Here is a 21,043-nt window from a genome sequence, read left to right on the forward strand (position 1 = left end):
CTAAGCTGCTGTATTCAAACTTGGCTTCTCCTTTCCCTGGATTGGTGCCCTAAGATATCTAACCTCTGTGTGCCTCAGTTTCCCCTTCTGTAAAGCACAGAGTATGAGGAGTCCAAGACAGTGACCCTAAAGCTTTCTGCTGCAGCCCGGGATCCTATACTAGCGGCTAGGAGACCCTATACTAGCGGCTAGGAGACCCTATACTAGCGGCTAGGAGACCCTATACTAGCGGCTAGGAGACCCTATACTAGCGGCTAGGAGACCCTATACTAGCGGCTAGGAGACGCTGCCAGACTCAGGCCTGCCCCAAGGCCTGCCCAGCCACCCCTGGTGCCAGCTCCCAGAACTTGGCACAGCATCACCCCCTCCCCAAAGCCACCCCCCCATAGGTTGGGTTTGGGTGCCCCACCCAGACCTCTTCCAACCCCCGACATGGGCCATGTCCTGTCCTCACTGCCTGGTGACTCATCTGCTTACCCACCCCCACGCGTGCTCCCATCCGAGGCTGAGCGCAGTCATACTAAGTGCCCCTCCACGGCCTGGCACAGAGCCAGGGCCAAGCATCCCTGGAGTGAAGGAGCTTCCACCTGTGATGCCAGTGGGAAGCGGGAGGCCTCACCCCTTTCTCCTGGTTCCCACCCCGGCTCCTACACAGGTGCAGGTCAGAGAGGAGGCAGGAAAGTGATGTGTAAACAGCCACGTTGTTGGCAGAGCCCTGGGTGAAAAAGTGTCAGTAGTCTCACTGGACCCCCAGCCTGGTCAGCCCCGAGGTAGGGCTGGAGGAATCAGGTCTCCTGGGTTTACACTGAGCAGGGATGGGGATGGAAAGGACAGAGGTGGCCCCAGGGCCCAAACACAGCTTTGAAAGTGGTGGAGGCCCACCCACTCACTGGAGGGCCAGGGTGAAAGCTCTGCCCAGCTAGTGTGGGTGGCTTCTGCCCCAAGAGCAAGAGAGAATCAGGCCTCAGGGTTGGAGGAGGCTGGCGCAATCCCAGGAGCACCCACAAGGGCTGGGTGTGCTGCTGAGTGGCTTCTCCAGCACACGACCTTGGAGGTCATCCAGTCCTCACAGCCATCCTCCCCGAGCAGGTGCTGGCTCCTCCACACAGCCTGCCCCTCCAGTGGGGCCCCAGGCCTGCAGCTCACCCTGCTCCCACCCTCCAGAAGGCTTTCCCTTCCCCACTGGATGCCTTCCGGTTCTCTCCAGCGCCTCTGACTGCCGGGGGTGGGGGTGGGGGGATGCAGGCACCAGGCCATGCTCTCTGGGCCACATTCCTCAGGCCACCCTCCAGCTGTTCTGGCACCTTCCATTCCAGCTGTGGGCAGGACAAGCCTGGTTCCCCCCACCGCCCTCAGTCTGCAAGCTGTGCCTCTGTTAGCACAGCCAGGGGCCATGTCCGTCCTCGAAGCCTGGCTGTCCTCCCTCCTCAGGGTCCCACAGCCCGGTTGCTGTTCCTGCTGGTGTCTGGAATGCTTGGAGGTAAGAAAGGAACTCCTCCGGCCCATGATGGACCATGCACTCCCAGACCCACACCGTCCCCAACACACACTCCTGCCTTGGATCTGCAGAGGACACACATGCACTGCAGCGCCTCACACATGTCCCCAGGACAGCACACACTCGCACCCCCTTCACTCTAGAACGCGTGTGCACCCGCTGGGCGCACACAGGGTGGAGCGGCCCCTGCTAGGCTCCCCCGCCGGCGGGATGGCCTGGGGGCAGCGGCGTGTTGCCTACAGGTCGGGGTTCTGGTGGCTGCACACGACACCCGCATCCTCGTCGTGCTCGCAGTTGTGGGTGCCCACGCCGTTGTGCTGGCACTCCAGCAGGTTCCGCTCCCAGCCCGCGCAGTGCACATTGTCCAGCAGAATGGGCAGCGAGCCGCCCTGGCCGAACTCGGCGCTCTTGACGGCGCGCACGGCGTAGGCAAACCCCAGCTGGCGACACACAACGGCGGCGCCGTTGATGTTCCAGGAGTCGTCGCACACGGTGCCCCAGCGTCCGCCCACGAACACCTCCACGCGCCCGCTGCCAGAGCTCAGGCCTGCGGGCCGCACGAGGCGCACCTCGCCATCCCGGAACGCCCGGCTCGCCGAGTTCAGCCGCCCCCGCCGCCGCCCGCCGCCCCTCCGGCTCCCTGGCTGCTGGGTGGACCGCGCTGGCCGCGGGGTGGGCGCGGGCGGAGCGGCCGTGGGGCGCCCTCGGCGGGGCGCCCGCGTGGGCGCCCGCGCTGTAGGCCGCGGGGTGCTCCGTGTCTTCGGGATGAACTCTGCGCAGAGGAAGAGTATGCCGTCAGAGGGACCCAGGCGCCCCTGTCCAGCCCTGCTGCCCACCCTGTGCTGCCCTGCAACCTGTGCGGAGAGCGCAGACTCGGGGAAGGATGTCCTGGGTCTGCCCTGCCCTCACACCCAGAAGACGGGATGCCGCCTGGGCTCCCAGTGGTGCTTCCCAGGTCACCCGGACCCAGCAAGATGCCGGCCTGGACTCAGGGGCCAGGGCTTTTTCAGTCATGCAGCAAACACTATCAACTGCTTTGTGCCAGTCTGCTGTTGCTGCGTCTCCCTACCCCAAGCCCCACCTTCCCAGGAGTCCCCAGGTTGGTGGGGGAGCCAGCCCCTCGCACTTCATAACTCAGGAAGGCAATGAAAGGAAGGAGTGTCTGGGAAGGCTTCTAAGAGAAAGTCACCGTTTCATCTTCCAGGCCTTGGTTGTGAGGGTGAGGAAGCTGAGGCCCACAGGTGGGTAAAAATTGCTGCGGGTCTATGGTGGCCAGTGGCCAGCAGGCTGGGAAGGGGATACACACAGGGATCCCTGGGGTCAGGGTGAATCTCTTTCCTCCTGGTTCCCAAGGTTGGCACCTGTCACGGCGGGTATGATGGGGGAGCTCTGGTTGTGTCTGGGGAACAAGGCAGAGCCCCTATACCCCACCACAGAGCCTGGGTGCAGTCGGTGCTATGGAGCCGAGGCAGATGATTCCCTTTGTCTCTGCAGAATGTGGGGACACGCTTGGCCCAGGTCAGCCACAGGGATAGACCTCAATCTACACTTTGCTGTGCCCAGCTCTACTCCACACAGGTGCAGTGCCAGGCACTGGGCACTGCCATGTGTGACAGCCCAAGACTGTTCAATTACTATGGGGAGGATCCTGGGGCCACCAGGCCAAACCTCTTTAATCCAGCCCCACTTCAGCCAGTCCCACTTTGAAAACCACTGAGAGAGAGCTGAGAAAGGGCCTCCCAGCATAAGGCCAAGCACAGGCCGGGGCCCGGAGCACCATGACATGGGCAAGGTGCTCCCTGTCCCTGCACACTGGCCCCTGGCCCCCACCTCCTGCTCCTCAGGCTGCCTCACCTCTCCCACTGTGGCTCTCGCTGTTCCCTCCGCCTGCACTGCCACCCCCCTCGGTGCACCCTCCTGAGTGAACCTCCCTCTTGGTGCCAGCCCCCCTCAGTGCACTCCCTGAGGTGCCCCCCCCCGTGCAACCTTCCTGGGTGCATCCCCCAACTCTGTGCACCCCTGCTCCGTGCCACCCCCCTCAGTGCACTCCCCCTCCGCGCCACCCCCCTCAGTGCACCACCCCCTCCATGCCACCCCCACAGTGCACCCCCTCCAGGTGCACCCCCCTCGGTGCCATACCCACTCAGTGCCATCCCCCTAGGTGCCACCCCCCTCAGTGCAACCCCCCATTGGTGCACCCTTCCTCTTCTTTTCAGACTCCAGGAACCCCTACCCCCAACCCCAGTCTCCACTGTTCTGGGTGGGTCCTCACGGTACCTGGCACACACTTCGATCACAAGGCCTGGGATAGGAAATGACATCTCTGTCTGTCCCAGCCAGAACAGGGCCTGGTCTGACTTCTCACTGTGGCTCCGGCATCCAGCATGGAGCCAGTAACTAACAAAGGTGCCAGAAACTAACAAAGGTGCCAGAAACTGCTGAATGAGTAAATGAAAAACTCACCAAGCCCTGAAAACAACTGTGGCCAGAACTCACTTCCAAAATCGCTGAGCTCAGACCCTTCCCCCTCTACCCTGGGTAGCTCTTCAGCCCAGGTGCCTAGCCTCCCTCGCTTCTTGCCCTCCCCACCCCCATACACACCCAGTCTGCCAATGGGTGGCCTGCTGAGCCCACTTGGCCTGCTGAAATATTTTCCTTGGCTAGCAGAGTGGTTTTGAAAATTCTGAACTAGTCGCCAACACTTTGAATTGGGAGGTTGTACCTAACAGGCTGAGAAGGCGAGGACCGCAGGGTCTCGCCATGTGCTGTATCCCCAGGGCAGCGCACGTGTCCGTGGCGAATGAGTGGATAGGGGGATTTTCTGCTTCTCTGAAGAACTGGAAGACCTGACAACACAGGGTCTTTGTTCCCACCTAACTTGGGCCCAGGGGAACAGCCCCAGTCTGGGGCATCCCCTTCCCTCAGTCCCAGGCCCCATGGGCAGTCATTTGTGGCCCTGTTCTGTCGTCTCTCCTCGTCAGGCTTGTCAACAATCTATGAAGGCCCAGCCCACATGCCAGCCCCTCCCACAAACATCTCTTCCGGTCTCCCTTGCTTACACACAGATACATCCTCTTTCTCTGTCCCTCCCAAGAACTCAGAGCGTACCTTGCCTGGCACCAGCTATTTCTCTCTTGGTTTAAGGAATTGTGACCAATCAAGCAAGACCTAGTTTAGTTAAAGTCCCATCCACCTTACCACCATGTCTAATGTGTGCCAGGCACAGTGCTAGGCACAGGGGCTGAAGAGGGGCATCTAGGTCCAGCTGGTAAGACCCCCGTCTGGCTGGAAAGGCAGCCGTTGTGGGCTGCGGGATCTCTCCCCCCACCCTCAGTGTCCCACTGGTGGGCACTTACTTTCTTTGGGCACAAAGGGGATGAGGCGGCTTCTGATCTTCACCTGAGCAGGCTGGATCTGACATTTGCCAGGTGGTGCCCGCCTGCCAACGACACACAGGAGGTTATGAGTCTCACCCTGGGAGCCCACCCTGAGGATGCCTTTCCCCTGCAGTGAGGCAGGTATGAACAGCAATGATAGTAACAGGCGGCCATTTACCGTGCACCTACTGTGCGGCCTGCAGCATTCCTGCCCACTCCATGCCCCCAGGATTCTAAGAGCTCCAGGGCATAAATCCCCTATAACAGCCCACCGGCTGCACGCTCAGCCTCTGCCGGAATAGCACCAGGGCTGGAGGCTTATTCTTTCCCAAGACACTTCTAATCCAGAGCATGGACTCTGTCCTCAGGGTGTGAATAAATGCCAGTCTCTCTCCTCCCCCAGCCTGCCGTCTGATTCCTGAAATGCAGCCTGATTCCTGCCCGCCACCCTCTCCCACCAGTCCCACAGCCTTTGAGGAGGGTCTCCCTCTGCCCCTCTGGTTCCTGGATTTCTGATGATGCAGAATCTGAGAGATTCCTCTGCCTGGAACCATCTAAAGGACGGGGGTGGCGGGGGTGGTAAGGAAAGCAAGCCTTGCGCCTGGAGGCAGAGCTGAGGGATTTGGGGCCTTGGCGTGTGGGGTTTGAGAGAGCAGGGAGACAAAAGAGTCAGAGAAGGGTGCCAGGGCTAGGAATTGGGTCTCTTTTGACATTTTTGAGGGCACAGTAGGGAATGGAATTCCGTTTTAATTAGTTTTTGGCCGTCGATCTGTGATTCTTTGGGAACGACCCCATTCCAGGACGGACCCACGTGGGCCCACGACTTCAACAGGATTCCAGTGGAAAGGCCAAGGGGTGAAGTAGCCACGTGACATGGAGTGGCCTCCAGACAGGCTTGGCCGAAGAGGGACACAAAAGAGGGACAAGGGTCTTTGTCCCCAGAGGCTGCAGAAACACAACCAGGCACACACACTTCTCAAAGCTGCAGGAAAAGCGAGTTTTTTTCTTGCTCTGACCTCCAGAGAACATCCACACACTTCAGACAGACCCAGTGGGGCTTTTGTTCCTTAAGGAAATTGCATTAAAAGTCTTTGTTACGCAAAAGGGTAGGATATCCACCTCAAAACGCCACAGTGGTTATGTGTGGGTAGTAATAGATGACCTGACCCTACCTCCTCCACTCCCCATTTATTTCATTTTCCAAATGTTCTATAATGGAACCTCTGTGTAATATGTGTGGGTGCAAAGAAACAGTTATTCCAAGACAAGAGAATGAAAGGAGAAGGGTCAGGGCGGGAGGGAGGAATCTAGCCCACTTCTGGCTCCTAACACAAGACCGTGAGCAAGAGAACTTAAGTCTTGTTGGGGTCCCTCTCTATGACATGGGGATAACAAGCCAATAGGGGAACGGTATTGGAAAAACCAAAGATGACGGATCCAAGGCAACATCTGGCATGAATTAGGCACTCACTTGGTATATGTAACATTTCCTCAGAGAAGCATTCTTTTTTGAAAATTGGAAATAACCTAAAATTCTAAGGAATGGGTTATAGTGACTCAGCAGAAAATCACGCAGCCATTAGAAACGGTTTTTTTGAGGGCGATGTTTGCAACATTTAGACAAAATGGGCATAAATGAAGGAAAAAGAACCAAGTCTGCATGTGATCCAAATACAACCACATAAATCCTGGCGTTGCATAGATAACGATGGACGGGACCTCAGGGAAATGAGAAGGAAGGGATGGAAGGAGGAAGTGATTATGTTTTTTTTGATAAAAAGTCATGTCAATAATTTATGTGTGCTTTTAAAACAAGCAAAAAAAAAAAAAGTCAGGTAAACAAGGAAAATGAGAAGCTGACACAAACGGGGGAAAGCTAAGCAGACGCAAGCACTAAAGGCAACACGGGATCCTGGAACAGGAAAAGGGCATTGGGGAACAACTAGAAACATCCTTTGAAAAAGAGTGTGGAGTCTGGGGGAGGTGGCTCACACCTGTAATCCCAGCACTTTGGGAGGCCGAGGTGGGCCGATCACTTGAGGTCAGGAGTTTAAGACCAGCCTAGCCAACATGGCAAAACCCCATCTCTACTAAAAATATAAAAATTGGCTGGGCGTGGTAGCAGGTGCCTGTAGTCTCAGCTACTCGGGAGGCTGAGGCAGAAGAATCACTTGAACCCGGGAGGCAGAGGTTGCAATGAGCTGAGATCATGCTACTGCACTCCAGCCTGGGCGACAGAGCAAGCCTCCATCTCAAAAAAAAAAAAAAAAAAAAAAAAAAAAGTAAAAGACTGTGGAGTTGTAGAGGTTAATTAATAGTGATGGACTGATACTAGTTGATTAATTTTGACACATATACCATGGTAATGTGAGGTGTTCATAATAAGGGACACAGGGTAAGGGGCGTACAGGAAACACTGTACTTTTTGCAACTCATCTGTAAATCTAAAACTATTCTAAAATGTCTTTTGTTTTGAGATAGGGTCTTGCTCTATTATCCAGGCTGGAGGGCAGTGGTGCGATCATAGCTCACTGCGGCCTCGACCTCCTGAGTTCGAGTGATCCTCTCACCTTAGCATCCCAAGTAGCTGGGACTATAGATATGTGCCAGCACACCAGACTAATTTTTTAATTTTTTGTTGAGATGGGGTCTTGCTATGTTGACCAAGCTGTTCTTGAATTCCTGGGCTCATGCAACTCTCCGGCTTCAGCCTCCCAAAGTGCTGGGATTACAGGCATGAGCCACTGAGCCCAGTGTAAAAGATTTTAAGCACAATAAGTGTTTTAGAATTTTTCTTTTTGTAAAATTAATTAATTTTTTTAGAGACAAGGTCTCCCTATGTTGCCCAGGCTGGACTTGAACTCCTCCCATCTGCCTCCCGAGAACATGAAACATGCCAGCTTGTTTCAGGATTTTCCCAAAGCTGGCGTGTCTCAAAGTTTAGGGTAAGTAAACACACTGGGGACTCCTAGGGTCTGCCAAATGTGTGGATTCTTGGAGTGCAACCTCAGGCCTTGTGTTAGAGATAAGTACAAGCTGTGTCCGCACCCGGTGGTGAAGAGGTGCTCAGACTGCTGTGGAAGCCAGCAGAGAAGCGAAAATCTAAGAGCTGAGAAGCAGCTTAGAAAGCTGATCACTCATTTATTCATCGAGCGTTCCTGAGTCTCTGCTCCGTGCCATTCCCAGTACCTGGGCGGCCTCTGCAGAGTGAAGAGATACAGGCTTGGCCCTGAGACTCCCAGAGCAGCTGGGAGACAGTCGTGTAGCCCAGAGATTACAAGTCTGAGTGATGAGAGCTGAGGAAGGGCTGGACAGGGGTCTGGAGGGCAAAGTGGGTTGGGGAAGGTGCTTGAAGAGGGTAAGGTTAAGGCACACAGCCGAGGGCAGGGCTCTGGAGCCAGTGGCCGGGGCCCAACCCTGGCTCTGGGCCCCAGGCCCGTGACTTTGTATCTTTGTGCTCATTTCCACCACTGTAAAATGAACGGCTGAGACGTCAATGAGCTGCACACGGAAGGAGTTGGGGCATGGCCTGGCATGGCGCTTCTGGCCTTACAGCTAGAAGGGAAGCCGGGGAGATGGAGCCGGCGAAGGGAGCCCAGTGTGTTTTCCCCAGTGGAAGCCAGACCACAGGAAGAAGGGCAGGCACGGGGCGGGGACACACAGGGATCAGGGTGTCATCTGGGAGGCATCGCAGAGGCAAATTGGGGGCTGGGGTGTGGGGGTGCAGGGGCAGCCCAGGAAATGAGGAATGAGGGGCCTGCCAGACAGGAGGAAGACGCAGGGAGGGCAGGCCAGGCAAGAAAGCCGAGCGAAGCCTCCACCCTCGGCCCCAGTCACCTCTCCAGCTCCCTCCTATCCTAATAGACCTGTGCGTTGAGATTCAGACCCGGGTCCGAATCCTGGGTCTGCGTCTTGCTGAATCCTGGGTCTGCCCCTTGCCGGATCCTGGGTCCGCCCCTTGCTGGAGGAACGGAGGCAAATCACGTCCCTCTCTGAGCCTCAGGGTTCTTGTCTGAAAATGGGGATTAATACCTCCCACCTGAGGGCGAGGCGGAGGGGACAAGCCAGTGGAGCTAGGAGACCTGACAGGCAGCAGGAGCTCCCTGTCCTGGAGGCTGGGACTCACCTGGATGGGTCAATTATTTTGTAGACAACCCCGCGTGGAGCTGTGGCACTCGGCTCCCCTGTCGACATGAAGTACAGCTCCCCTTTGGACAGAACAAAGTGACTAGTGAGACCCCCACCTGGAATACCGTCCCAGCCAGCCCCGCCTCACCACCCTGCTCCCTGCAGGCTTGGAAATCGACCCCAACCCCAGCTAGCCGTCACGTGAGGCATCCCAGCTCAGTCTAGCTGTCCAGTCCCCAGAAAGAGAAACTGAGGCTGAGTGAGGCATTGGGTTGTGCCCAAGGGCCTCTGGAGCCTGGTCTCCCGGGTGTCAGGTGCTCTGCCTGGACCCACCCCGGCTCAGACCTCTGCTCTTGCCTTTTCCCAGTGACCCAGCGCCACCCCTGTCACCTACCTGGGTTTCATGCCCCAGCCCCACGCACCTCTGGGCACACATGAGGGGGCTAACAGCCCAGCACCCCAACTGCTTCCGGGGGACCCGCTGGCACATGTGGCTCTCTGAGCCTCAGCTTCCTCATCTCTAAAATGGGCATGCCTCATTGGGCTGTTATAAGGACTAAAGAGCACAGAGTGTGTGCTTAATCAGCATTAGCTAGCTATGATTGCGGCCGTCATCTGGAATTTGGGCCCTGCCAGGTCCTCGAGGCCAGGGTGTCTCTCTGCTGACAGCAAGCACCTCCCAGGAAGGAGCAGAGTACATGGCTGGGAGTGTAGGTCCTAGCCCCTCTGCTTGGCCCCCTGTGATCTCCAGCAGCTGTGTGATGGCCCCATTCTGAGCCTCAACTTCTCCCCGTCTCAGAGCTTTGCTGAAAATGTAACCATTGGAGTTCCGAGCCCCTGGTGCTGAGGACTGTCTCAGGGAATGTGGGTTCTCCCTGCTCCTCCCACTCCAATCCTCTCTCCCAACCCCTGCTGCCAGGGGCACCTATGTCCAGAAAATAGGCTGCATTATTCCTTAAAAAGCATCCTGGCTGATCCTCGCTTTCCCTGCACCTTTCAAAGTGACCTTGGCAGCCATGTGTTTAAGACAATTCTCTCTCTTACAGCTGAGAGAAAAGAAAAAAAAAGAAGCTCAGAGAAGTCAAGTGACTTGTCCTAAGTCACACAGCTAGTGAATGGTTAAGCCAGGACCAGAACTCAGGGAAGTCTGCTGCCCCAGCCCCACACCAATATTGGATGCATGGTGGCTGGGAGCCCAGACACAAGCCACACATGGCTCATCCTGAGGGTTCAGCCATGCTAATACCTCTGTCCTTATAAAAGGATAGCAGAGAGCTCAGCTGGACTGGGGGCAGGGAGGGGGGTTTCCCCATGGAGAGGCTGAGACAGACAGCTTGGTAACAGGTTGGAGGAAAGCATATCCCTGGGGACAGGTGCAATCAGGGAGGGCTGCATGGGGGTGGGGTCTGTGAAGCAAGGCACAGGAAACTTGGGAAGTGCAAAGGGAAGGCACTTGAGGGGTAACTTGTGTAACCGGGGTAGACCCAGCTGTGATGGGGCTGGGGGATGAGGAGAGCAGTACGCTGAGTGGTCAATGGCCCCCAACCCCCAACCCAGGGGCACCAGCCCCACTGGGGAGGTTGGGGGAGGAACTGTAGGCACACATGGTGATGATGTAGCCTGCAGCATTGGGGGTCCCCGGGTGGAATGTCCCTGCTGGGAAGTCCATGGGCACAGCCCTAAATTGGCCACACAGCCTTGGGCCATCCACTCCCCTCTGGGCCTCTTTCTGGAGTGAGCCAGCAGCAGCAGCCCTGGCTCCTCTGTTCCAACCCCTTGAGGAACTCCCTGGTTCATCTGGCCAAACGACCTTAAGGCCCCACTCTGGGAGGTGTCCAGGGGCCAGGCTGGGCATGGTGCCCCTCCTCCATAACCAGGCGTTCATAGTGAGTCACAGTTTCCCCATTGGTAAAATGACAAGGCTGGACCAGGCAGACTGCAAGGCTCCTTCCAGCCGTGATATGCTGGGAGCTGTAGCCCCCGACCCTCTGCACACACAGGGAGCCCCCGAGGGTGCTGCCAAGCCCGCCCAGGGCTGCTGTTGAGACTCAGAAAACAATGCTCCAAAATGAAGGCCTCAGAAGCTGCCTCCAAAGCAAAAGTTTTTCTCTGACCTTCTCCTGTCCTCCTGTCTCTCAGTCCTATTCTCCCCCTAGGTGCCATAGAAACTAGAATCTCTCTTTCCCATGGCGGATCATAGAAACCAGCACACATTTCCCCCAAAGCCAGTCATAGAACCTAAAAATATTACTGTAACGCTCCCCCCACCTTTCTGTGTAAAACTGGCCATGAAGAAATTATCTGAGTTCAGGCATGGTGGCTGACGCCTGTAATCCCAGCACTTTGGAAGGCCGAGGCGGGCAGATCACTTGAGGTCAGCAGTTTGAGAACAGCCTGGCCAACATGACGAAACCCCATCTCTACTAAAAATACAAAAATTAGCCAGGCATGGTGGTGCGCACCTATAGTCCTAGCTACTTGGGAGGCTGAGGCATGAGAATCGCTTGAACCCAGGAGGCAGAGGTTGCAGTGAGCTGAGATCACACCACTGCACTCCAGCCTGGGCGACAGAGCGAGACCCTGTCTCAAAACAAACAAACAAACAAAAATCCCACAACAACAACAACAACAACAAAAAGAAATGATCTGGGTCAGATATGGTGGCTCATGCCTGTAATCCCAGCACTTTGGGAGGCCAAGGCAGGGGATCACTTGAGCCCAGGAGTTCCACACCTGCCTAGGCAACACAGCAAGACCCAATCTCTACAAACTATTTAAAAAATAGCCAGGCATAGTTGCATGTGCCTGTAGTCCCAGCTACTTGGGAGGCTGAGGCAGAAGGATTGCCCAGGAGTTTGAGGCTGCAGTAAGCCATGATGGCGCCACCACATTCCTGCCTGGATGACAGAGCAAGACTCTACCTCTAAAATAAAAAAGGAAGAGGTGATCTGACCTGTTTGACCCATTTGCAGGTCATAAGACCCCCATTCCAGAGAGAGCCCCATACCCAGAAGGAAGGACTGCATGCGCAGAGAGGCCAAGAAGAATCTAGACACACAGGCTGTGCTGGCCCTCCCCACTCAATCAGCGTAAGGTCAGGCCCTTTTTGTCCAATCACATTTCTACACAGCTGTCCATACTCCATTGCACCTGAGCATAAAAATGGACAATTTCAGCCAGGCGCGGTGGCTCACACCTGTAATCCCAGCACTTTGGGGTCACCTGAGGTCAGGGGTTCGAGACCAGGCTAGAAACCCCGTCTCTACTAAAAAAATACAAAAATTAGCCGGGTGTGGCGGCGCGCACCAGTAATCCCAGCTACTCTGGGGGCTGAGGTACGAGAATCGCTTGAACCCGGGAGGTGGAGGTTGCAGGCTGCAGTGAGCTGAGATTGCACCACTCCACTACAGCCTGGGCAACAAGAGCGAAGCTCCGTCTCGAAAAAAAAAAAAAAAGAAAAAATGGACAATTTCCCCTGTATCTTTGGGTCTTCATTCCAACGGCTCCTGTGTCATGTCATTGTGACAGGATGCATTTGTGTGCCTTTTCTCCCAGGAATCTGCCCCTTGTCAGTGGTTTTCCATGAACTTTCAGAGGGCAAAGGGGATGTTTTCCCTTGGTGGGACACTGAGCCACCTTCCTGGTCTCTGTGGTGTGGACTGTCCCTAGAGCACACTGGGCCAGCAGAGGTACTTGTTTTGTAATTTGCAAGTGTTGGAACAATTAGAGAAGCAGAAGCGGGAGCCGAGAGCAGGGGGAAGGTTTGTTCGCGTTGGACCCCAGGGCTCCGGGCTCTGTGCTGTCCAGAGGCCGCTGCCAGAGCTGTCCCTGGGCCGCCAGTCTCACTGGTGCCTCCTCCTGGTGTTCCACACTCGGGTGTCACTCAGAGGGCAGAGGAACAGCCTTTTGGGAACTGTACCTTCCTTCCAGGCCCTGCCTCTGTGGGGGAGGGGCACCGCTGCTTCTAAAACACATTAACCCCCTACTGACCAAAAGAAAGGGCTTTCAAGGGCTCAGAGGGCTTAGGAATGGCTGTGGGGGCTGGGGGCTGTCTTTTTGGAAATTCAGATTCTGACGGTTCAACAAAGGTTTCCCAGACTCAGCCCTGGGGGCTCTAGGCACTGAGCCGGGCAGGGGACACCCCTCCAAAGGCCCCTGGGCAGGCGTTGCCTAGCAACCCCATAAGCATCCATTAGGGCCCACTGGGGGCCCCTGGGCTTTTGTCCAGGAACAATCCCGGGGCCAAGGACAAAAGCAGGAGGCTGGAGCAGGATCCAGTCTCCAGGCCCCTCTTCCTCTCCCCTCCCACTCTATCCCTTGCATTGACAAGTGCCTAGATTCAGGACCCACTAAGCGGCAAGAAGGCTGTGTCCACCCGCTTTGAAATAATTATGTGGTTTCATTTAATGGCCCAAATCCATTTGCCATCAGGAACTCCAGGCCAGGGGAGGTCTCTGGGGAGGCTCTCTTCCACCACCTGCCTGCATTTCCACCATTCCAGATCCTTCCTGGCCGGCTAACCGGCATGGACGCTTACCCATGTTATTAGACTAGAGCTCATGGCAACCTTACCCAGGGTGAGGTGGAGGTAAGAGGAAGAAAGGGGCCACTACTTCCATTTTCCACAGGAACAAACAGGAGCTTAGAGAGGTGAAGATGCCTGAGGAGGTGTCAGACGCATGCGAACCAGAGCAACTCCATCCTAAATAAGAGCTGGGTAAAATAAGGCTGAAACCTACTGGGTTGCATTCCCAGACAGTTAAGGCATTCTGTCACAGGATGAGATAGGAGGCCGGCATAAAATACAGACCTTGCTGATAAAACAGTTTGCAGTAAAGAAGCCAGCTAAAACCCACCACAACCAAGATGGCCACGAGAGTGACCTCTGGTCGTCCTCACTGCTACACTCCCACCAGCGCCATGACAGTTTACAACTGCTGTGGCAATGTCAAGAAGTTACCCTGTATGGTCTGAAAAGGGGAGGCATGAATAATCCACCCCTTGTTTAGCGTATCATCAAGAAATAACCATAAAAGTGGGCAACCAGCAGCCCTTGGGACTGCTCTGTCTGTGGAGTAGCCATTCTTCTATTCCTTTACTTTCACTTTAGTCTATGGACTTGCCCCGAATTCTTTCTTATGCGAGATCCAAGAACCCTCTCTTGGGCTCTGGATCGGGACACCCCTTTTCCGTAACAGAGGCACATGCAAGGTCTGGAGCCCAGGGAACATCTTCCTCCCAGGTGGGAACTAATTTCAGGCCTGTGTGGTCCTTCTCCCACATCAGAGACCAGAAGGACCACGGGGTGGAAGACCAGTCCCAGGCAAGAGCAACCAGCAAGGAGAGGTCTCAAGAGTACTCACCAGCCTCGTCCTCCCCGAAGGAGATGATGTATGGGTAGTAGTTGTTGATGAGGCCTGGGAACTCACAGGTCTGGCCGTGGCCCATGCAGATCTCACTGTACTGCCACTGGCCTGTCCCTGGGTTCTCTTGGAGGGACATCAGACGCCTGCAAAGGAAGATGAGCTGTGAGGCCATGCCTGGCATGGCACCCAGGGGAACCTATGCACCAATCCATCCATGCATCCATCCATCCATCCATCCATCCATCCATCCATCATCCATCCATTCATCCATCCATCCATCCATCCATTCATCCATCCATCATCCATCCATTCATCCATCCATCCATCCATCCACCATCCATCCATCCATCCATCCATTCATCCATCCATCCACCATCCATCCATCCATCCATTCATCCATCCATGCATCCATCCATCCATTCATCCATCCATCCATCCATCCATCCATCCATCCATCCATCCATTCCTCCCTCCCTCCTTCCACCATCCATCTACCAATCCACTCACCCACTGATCCATGCAAGGACCATACACAATTCGCAGAGCCCAGTGCAGAGTGAGCATGCAGGGCCACTTGTTCAAAATATATTAAGAATTCAAGATGGTGATCACAGAGCATGAGATGAAGTGTGAACCTTTCTGAGCACGGGGCCCTGTGTGACTGCACATGTGGTACGTCCATGAAGGTGTCATTGTGTGCAATCTTCACCAAGCACCTACCAGATACCCACAGGAATGAACGAGAACAGCCTGGTTACTGCCCACTGAATACAATCCAGCCCACTGGATCCTGCAGAGGGCACAGTGCTTTCAAGAGCTCACTGGTTTCAGAACCTGCCAAGCGCTGGAGCTTCAACATCTTTGGAATATGCTAACTCCCATCGCTGCTTGTCAATCACCTGATGATACTTCTAGGCCCCGCTTAGAGACGTCCCCTCCTCTGTGAAGACCTCCCTGAAGGCCCCCATGCTGGGCTCCCCCACACTGTGCACAGGCTCTCTGGGGTTGCAGTGCAGTGGACTGAATGGGTCTGTCTCCCTGGCTCGGGTACCAGGGGTCCTCTTCATCTCTGTCATCCTGGTTCTTGCCTGACCCAGCAGAGGGGCTGGGAAAATACTGGCAAAATTAGTTGAATTTCTGTGGTCAGGAGACTTGGGCCCTCCTGGGAAGGACAGAAGGGAGAAAGGAGAATCAGGGGTAAAAACAGAGGCTTCATCTACACCCATTTTCCAGATGGGAAAGCTGGGTCCCAGGGGAAGGGGCGGATCTGGGAGAGGAATCCAACTTCCAGGGGCCCAGGTCAGGTATCTCTCTCAGCTCCAGGCTGCAGACTGGACACAAAATCAGAATTCTCCCACCAGCTTCAGGCATCTTCATGTCTTTATTCCCTCTCCTTGGGAACCCTACTCAGCCGCTGTCAGAGGAGGTTGCATGGAAATAATTAAGAAACACCAGGCTGGGCACCGTGCCTTGAGCCTGTAATCCCAGCACTTTGGGAGGCCGAAGCAGGAGGATTGCTTGAGTCCAGGAGTTCAAGATTAGCTTGGGCAATAGAGCAAAACCCCATCTCTACAAAAAATGCAAAAATTAACCAGGCGTGGTGGCACATGCCTATAATCCCAACTACTCAGGAGGCTGAGGTGGGAGGATTGCTTGAGCCTGGGAGGTGGAGGCTGCAGTGAGCTGAGACTGTGCCACTGCATTCCAGCCTGGGGGACAAAATGAGACCCTGTCTCAAAAAGAAAAAAAAAAATCACCATATATTAAGCATGTACCCCTCCCTTTCCTTCCTTCTTTCCTTCCTTCCTTCCTTCCCTCCTTCCTTCCTTCCTTCCTTCCCTTCCTTCCTTCCTCTCTTTCTTTCTTTCTTTCTTTCTTTCTTTCTTTCTTTCTTTCTTTCTTTCTTTCTTTCTTTCTTTCTTTCTTTCTTTCTTTCTTTCCACACTAGATTCTAAGTGCTATTTATGTATTAACTGATTCAGTCCTTAAAACCACCCTAGGGGGCAAGTACTATGATCATCTCCATTTTGCAGATGAGGTAACTGAAGATAAGGAAAGGTGAAGTAACTGGCTCAAGTTCACCGGGCCAGTAAGTGAGCCAGGGTTCAGACCAAGCCGTCTTAGCCTGCCCTTGGGCCTCTTTAGTCCTCAGCTTTCTCCTCTGTACAATGGGACAACAAGGTGGTCATGAGGCTCCATAAGCGACCTTGGGGACAGGGCCTGACTCACAGGAGGGTTGTGATGTAGGTTTCCCTCCCCCATCAAACCTATTTGGGATGTGATTCATCCTCCTCCCACACCAGGGTCTCAGTGGGTGACACTGCTGCCCTAGAGCACGAGGGCAGGGCAGCAAGGCTCCAAGGCCACAAGAGCCTCACCTCCTCCTCTCCCCATTAGGAGGCCCGTGGGCAGCCACTGTTCTCTTGGGTCATAGTTTCTCAACCTTTGCAAGCTCCCTGCAGTCCTGGCTGGGGTGGGGTGGGGAAGGGCTCCAAGACCCCATCAGCTGTTGCAGTGACAAGCTGTGGCTTCCCCAGGAGCAGGGTGGCCCTGAGTGTCCAGGAAATTGTTTATATTCTGCCCTCCTGCCCATCAGAACTGCTGTCAGGCCCAGAGCCCATGGTTCTCAGAAGGGAGAGGAAGACCACGGTCCCGCACTTAAGCAAACCTCCAGTCTTTAATGCCAGGAGTTGTGTGTCTATCACAGAGGTACTGAGGCCTGCAGCAAAGGCTCATGATACACCTCAGGAGAAAAGGGGGTGGATGCGGATGTCGGGCCCACACCTGAGGGCCCCTGTCAGAGCAGCGAGGCACATGTGCAGGAACGGGCGCACACATACACCACTCCCTTTTACCAAGGAGCCAGTCCCAAGGAGCCAGTGGCAGCAGCCAGGGGCTCGAGGGCACTAGGTCACTTACCCGCTCATGAAATCCCCAAAAATGTAGAGGCCGTTCAGGTTGGGGTACTCGCAGCCCCGGTACACGTAGCCCCCTGTGACCGACTTGCCAATCGTGTGCGGGTAGGCGAAAATAGGCAGCAAGTCATCTGCGGGGTGGGAGGGCGAGAAGCTGCAGTGAGCCCGCGGGGGGGCAGGTTCATCTGCCAGGAGAATTCCGGAGGGATTCCGCGGGGGCGGGGCGGCCACCGAGGGAGGGGCGTGCCCACAGCAGGGCTGGCGTGGTGGAAAGTGTGTCTGCAGGGGTGCCAGGTGGGGATGGGGCGAGGAGGAACTCAAGAGCGCTGCTGGGAGGCCTCCAAGGCGCAGGGAGGCTCCGGGTGGAGACGAGGGGAGGCTCCGGGTGGAGACGAGGGCAGCCACCGAGGGAGGCTTTGGCTCACAGCCCGTGGAGTTGGGGTGGGGGCAGGTCCAGGGTCAGGAGGTGCCTGGGGTGCGGGTGGTCCCCGAGTGAGGCCCTGCCGCACAGCCCATAGAGTGGGGCCGGGGACAGACCCAGGGTCCGGGATCTCCGGGGCGCGGTCTCCGAGGGAGGCCCTGGGGCACAGCAGGTGGGGTGGGGTGGGGTGGATTCGGGGCCGGGGTCCCCGGGGCGCGGGCACTCACTGAGGGAGGAGTTGGCGCACAGGCTGCGGTCGTAGCACTCGAACCCTTCGCGCGCGCGCCAGCCATAGTTGCCGCCGCGCTCCACCAGGTCCACCTCCTCGAACTTGTTCTGGCCCACGTCGCCGCAGAAGAGGCGCCCGCGGCCAGCGCCCGAGGAGAGGTCGCCACGGTCGAAGGAGCAGCGCCACATGTTGCGCACGCCCAGGGCGTAGACCTCGGGATGCGCCGCGGGGTCGCCCACGAACGGGTTGTCGGGCGGGATGCCGTAGGGAAGGCCGCGCTCCTTACGGTCCACGTCGATGCGCAGCACCTTGCCCAGCAGCGCCGACCTGCGGGCGGGGTGGGAGAGGGCGCGGCTCGGGGTCGTCCTGAGCCAGGGCGCACGGGCTCCGCGAGGCAGGTGCGGGGGCGCCGGCTGACCGCTGAGCCAGGTGCACGGTGAGCCTAGGCTGTGGGGCTAAAGACCCTGGGATGCTGTCCGCCTTAACTACTTACAGCCGGGTAACCATTCCTTCACTCAACATGAATCCCCTACCTTCCTGTGCGCCAGGCCTGTCCCATGCGTTGGACACAACACATCATCTATTTCGTTTTGTCCTCACAACAGTAGTTTAGGTAGGTGGGTCCTAGTATGATCCCCACTTTACAGATGTGGCAGCGGAGCTCAGAAAGGTCAAATAACGTTGCCCAGTTGCCGCACCGCTGGGCTCCAGCCCAGACAGCCTGGGCCCAGAAACTCAAGCTCTTTACCACACACTCTGTGGAATCTGGGTGTCCTCAACTTTAATAGTAGAGTGGTCCCGCTCAGACCACTCTGTCCTCCCGGACTGTGGTATAGGGTGAAAATTCCACTAGAAAAATGACTTGTATTTACAGTTTTCTTCCAGTACTCGGCACTATGACCAGCACATAGTAGGTGACCATTAAGTGTCTGCAGAGTCAGTGAATGAAGGATTGCAATCAAAGCCAAATGCACCAGACTGTGGGTTGGTGGGAGGAGGGGGAGAGAGCAGAGGGGTGCAGCCCTAAGCTCCAAGCAGCTAAGGAGGATAGCTCATGACAAAAGTGACGCGTGATGGGAAAAATCTGCAATGTGCTTAAAGACAGTGAGAGAACATACCCTTCTCATCTGTGATTTTTGATGCACCGACTTAATGCATCAGTTTCCCTTGCTGTTAGCATTTTGGTGTCCTCCCTCTGGGTTGCTTTTCAAGGCAGGGTTTGTGAAGCTGTATTCCATCATCCTCACATAGCATTAGCACCCACACCCTTCCCTTATCAGTAGGGACAGCAAACAAGTATCCTCTTTCACGGTGGTGAAATGCTCCCACCCAATATATGCATTGTGATCAAGCCTCTGTTGCTGGCCTTCTACTTTCCCCTGTAAATTCCTCTCATACACTCCAGCCTGCTGAACACCATCCAGATCACACCCCTGAACCCACGCATCACATGCCAGGATTCGATATCTAAGTGGGCACAACTCGTAGCAGCAAAATAATGTTTTTAAGTTCTGTCAAATTATCCACTAATCCTTAATTTCTGTTTTCTCAACTTCATCTCTAAACACATTCCAAACGTGAGAAAGCTGGGATGATGCTTACACTGTCACATATGAAAGGACAACTCACAAATTGTGAGCACTTTAATTACTGTAATCAACATCATACTTGCTATTTTTACTTCCTGGGCTGAGGAAGGTTTTATCATTTTGGCTAAGGGAATGGGGGAGGCTGGCTTGAGACTCCTGGACATCCTGTTTACACTCCCAAGACTGTGTGTGTATGTGTGTGAATGTATGTATGTATGTAGATGTGTATGTGTGTGTGTATGTATGCATGTGTGTATATGTGTGTGTACATGTGGATGTATGTGGACGTGTGTGGATGTGTGTGTGTATATGTGTGTGGATGTGTGTGTGTATGTGTGTGTATTGTGTGTATGTGTGTATGTGAATGTGTGTTTGTGTGCTCATATGTGTGTCTATGTGTGTGCTGTGTATATGTAGCATGTGCATGTGTATGTGTGTTTGTGTGTGTATGTGTGTACGTGTGTATATGCATATTTGTGTATGTGTGTGTGTAATGGAATGAAATCTTGAGCTCATTTGCTCAAGCCAGAAAGTGGATAAAAGAGCAAGACTACACATTAACATCTGGGTCTTCCTGAGGGACCCTGGGACAGGAGCCCCACGTGCTGTTGCCACCCTGCTCCAGCCAGCTCACACTTGCCATTCGGCCTGGGGAGCATCCCTTCCCTTCTTCCAGCAGGGCTCTGGCGGGGCCAGGCTGACCTTAGAGAAAATCCCATCTGCCCTGAGGCTCGCTAATGTCACTTCTCAGGTGCCTGTGCCCAGAGGGTCTTGTGTCAGGCCCTGGGCAGCCAAGATTGCCTTTACTCCTTGTGACAAGCTGCCTGCAGAGTGGACTTTTACCCCCTCTAACTGATGAGGGCAAGTGACGTGCCTAGGCTGCCCAGCTAGCTGCAGGCTGAGCTGGGACCCAGAAACTTTTCTCCTGCCCTACAATGCCTGGCCGAGGAAGGAACTCGCCCTCTGGAAGAGTATCAAAAGCCCAGGGGTACGTAGACCAACCCACCAGCCAAACAAAAGCTGAACATACTTGTTTTGGGCATTTCCAAATGTCCCAAAGGGGTCTCCGGCCATCCCGCCATCTCCAGTGAAGATGTAGAGGTACCCGTCATCCCCGAAAAGCAGCTGGCCCCCGTTGTGGTTTGAGGCTGGTTCTTTGACCTCCAGGATTACCCTAAAGGAAGATAAGGGCCCCTAAAACTCAGCCTTCCACGCATGAGCCAAAAACACAAAACAAGGCCGGGCGCGGTGGCTCACGCCTGTGATCCCAGCACTTTGGGAGGCCGAGGCGGGCGGATCAGGAGGTCAGGAGATCGAGACCATCCTGGCTAACACAGTGAAACCCCATCTCTACTAAAAATACAAAAAATTAGCCGGGCGTGGTGGAGGGTGCCTGTAGTCCCAGCTACTCGGGAGGCTGAGGCAGGAGAATGGCGTGAACCCCAGGGGGCGGAGCCTGCAGTGAGCCGAGATCGCGCCACTGCACTCTAGCCTGGGTGACAGTGAGACTCTGTCTCAAA

At 55.3% G+C, this 21,043-nt stretch overlaps 1 protein-coding gene across 3 annotated transcripts in view; it reads right to left on the reverse strand.

The window, feature by feature from the left end:
• Positions 1-567: 567 nt before the first annotated feature.
• The window catches only part of HHIPL1 (HHIP like 1), a 71,116-nt gene continuing 50,640 nt past the window's right edge, over positions 568-21,043 (reverse strand). For 2 of the 3 annotated variants that reach the window (XM_032180236.2, XM_032180235.2), the window contains 6 exons: positions 20,554-20,697; positions 17,933-18,261; positions 17,289-17,415; positions 14,367-14,512; positions 9,002-9,083; positions 8,000-8,430 (listed from right to left, as the gene is read on the reverse strand). In XM_032180236.2, coding sequence (XP_032036127.1) covers positions 8,334-8,430; positions 9,002-9,083; positions 14,367-14,512; positions 17,289-17,415; positions 17,933-18,261; positions 20,554-20,697 — 925 coding nt within the window. In that variant the 3' untranslated portion in view covers positions 8,000-8,333. Of the gene's footprint in view, positions 2,271-4,854; positions 4,938-7,999; positions 8,431-9,001; positions 9,084-14,366; positions 14,513-17,288; positions 17,416-17,932; positions 18,262-20,553; positions 20,698-21,043 lie in introns of those variants that run through there. The other variant, XM_032180234.2, reaches the window with a different exon arrangement.

The sequence above is a fragment of the Hylobates moloch genome, unplaced genomic scaffold, assembly GCF_009828535.3.
Source record: "Hylobates moloch isolate HMO894 unplaced genomic scaffold, HMol_V3 SCAFFOLD_16, whole genome shotgun sequence".
NCBI lineage: Eukaryota > Metazoa > Chordata > Mammalia > Primates > Hylobatidae > Hylobates > Hylobates moloch.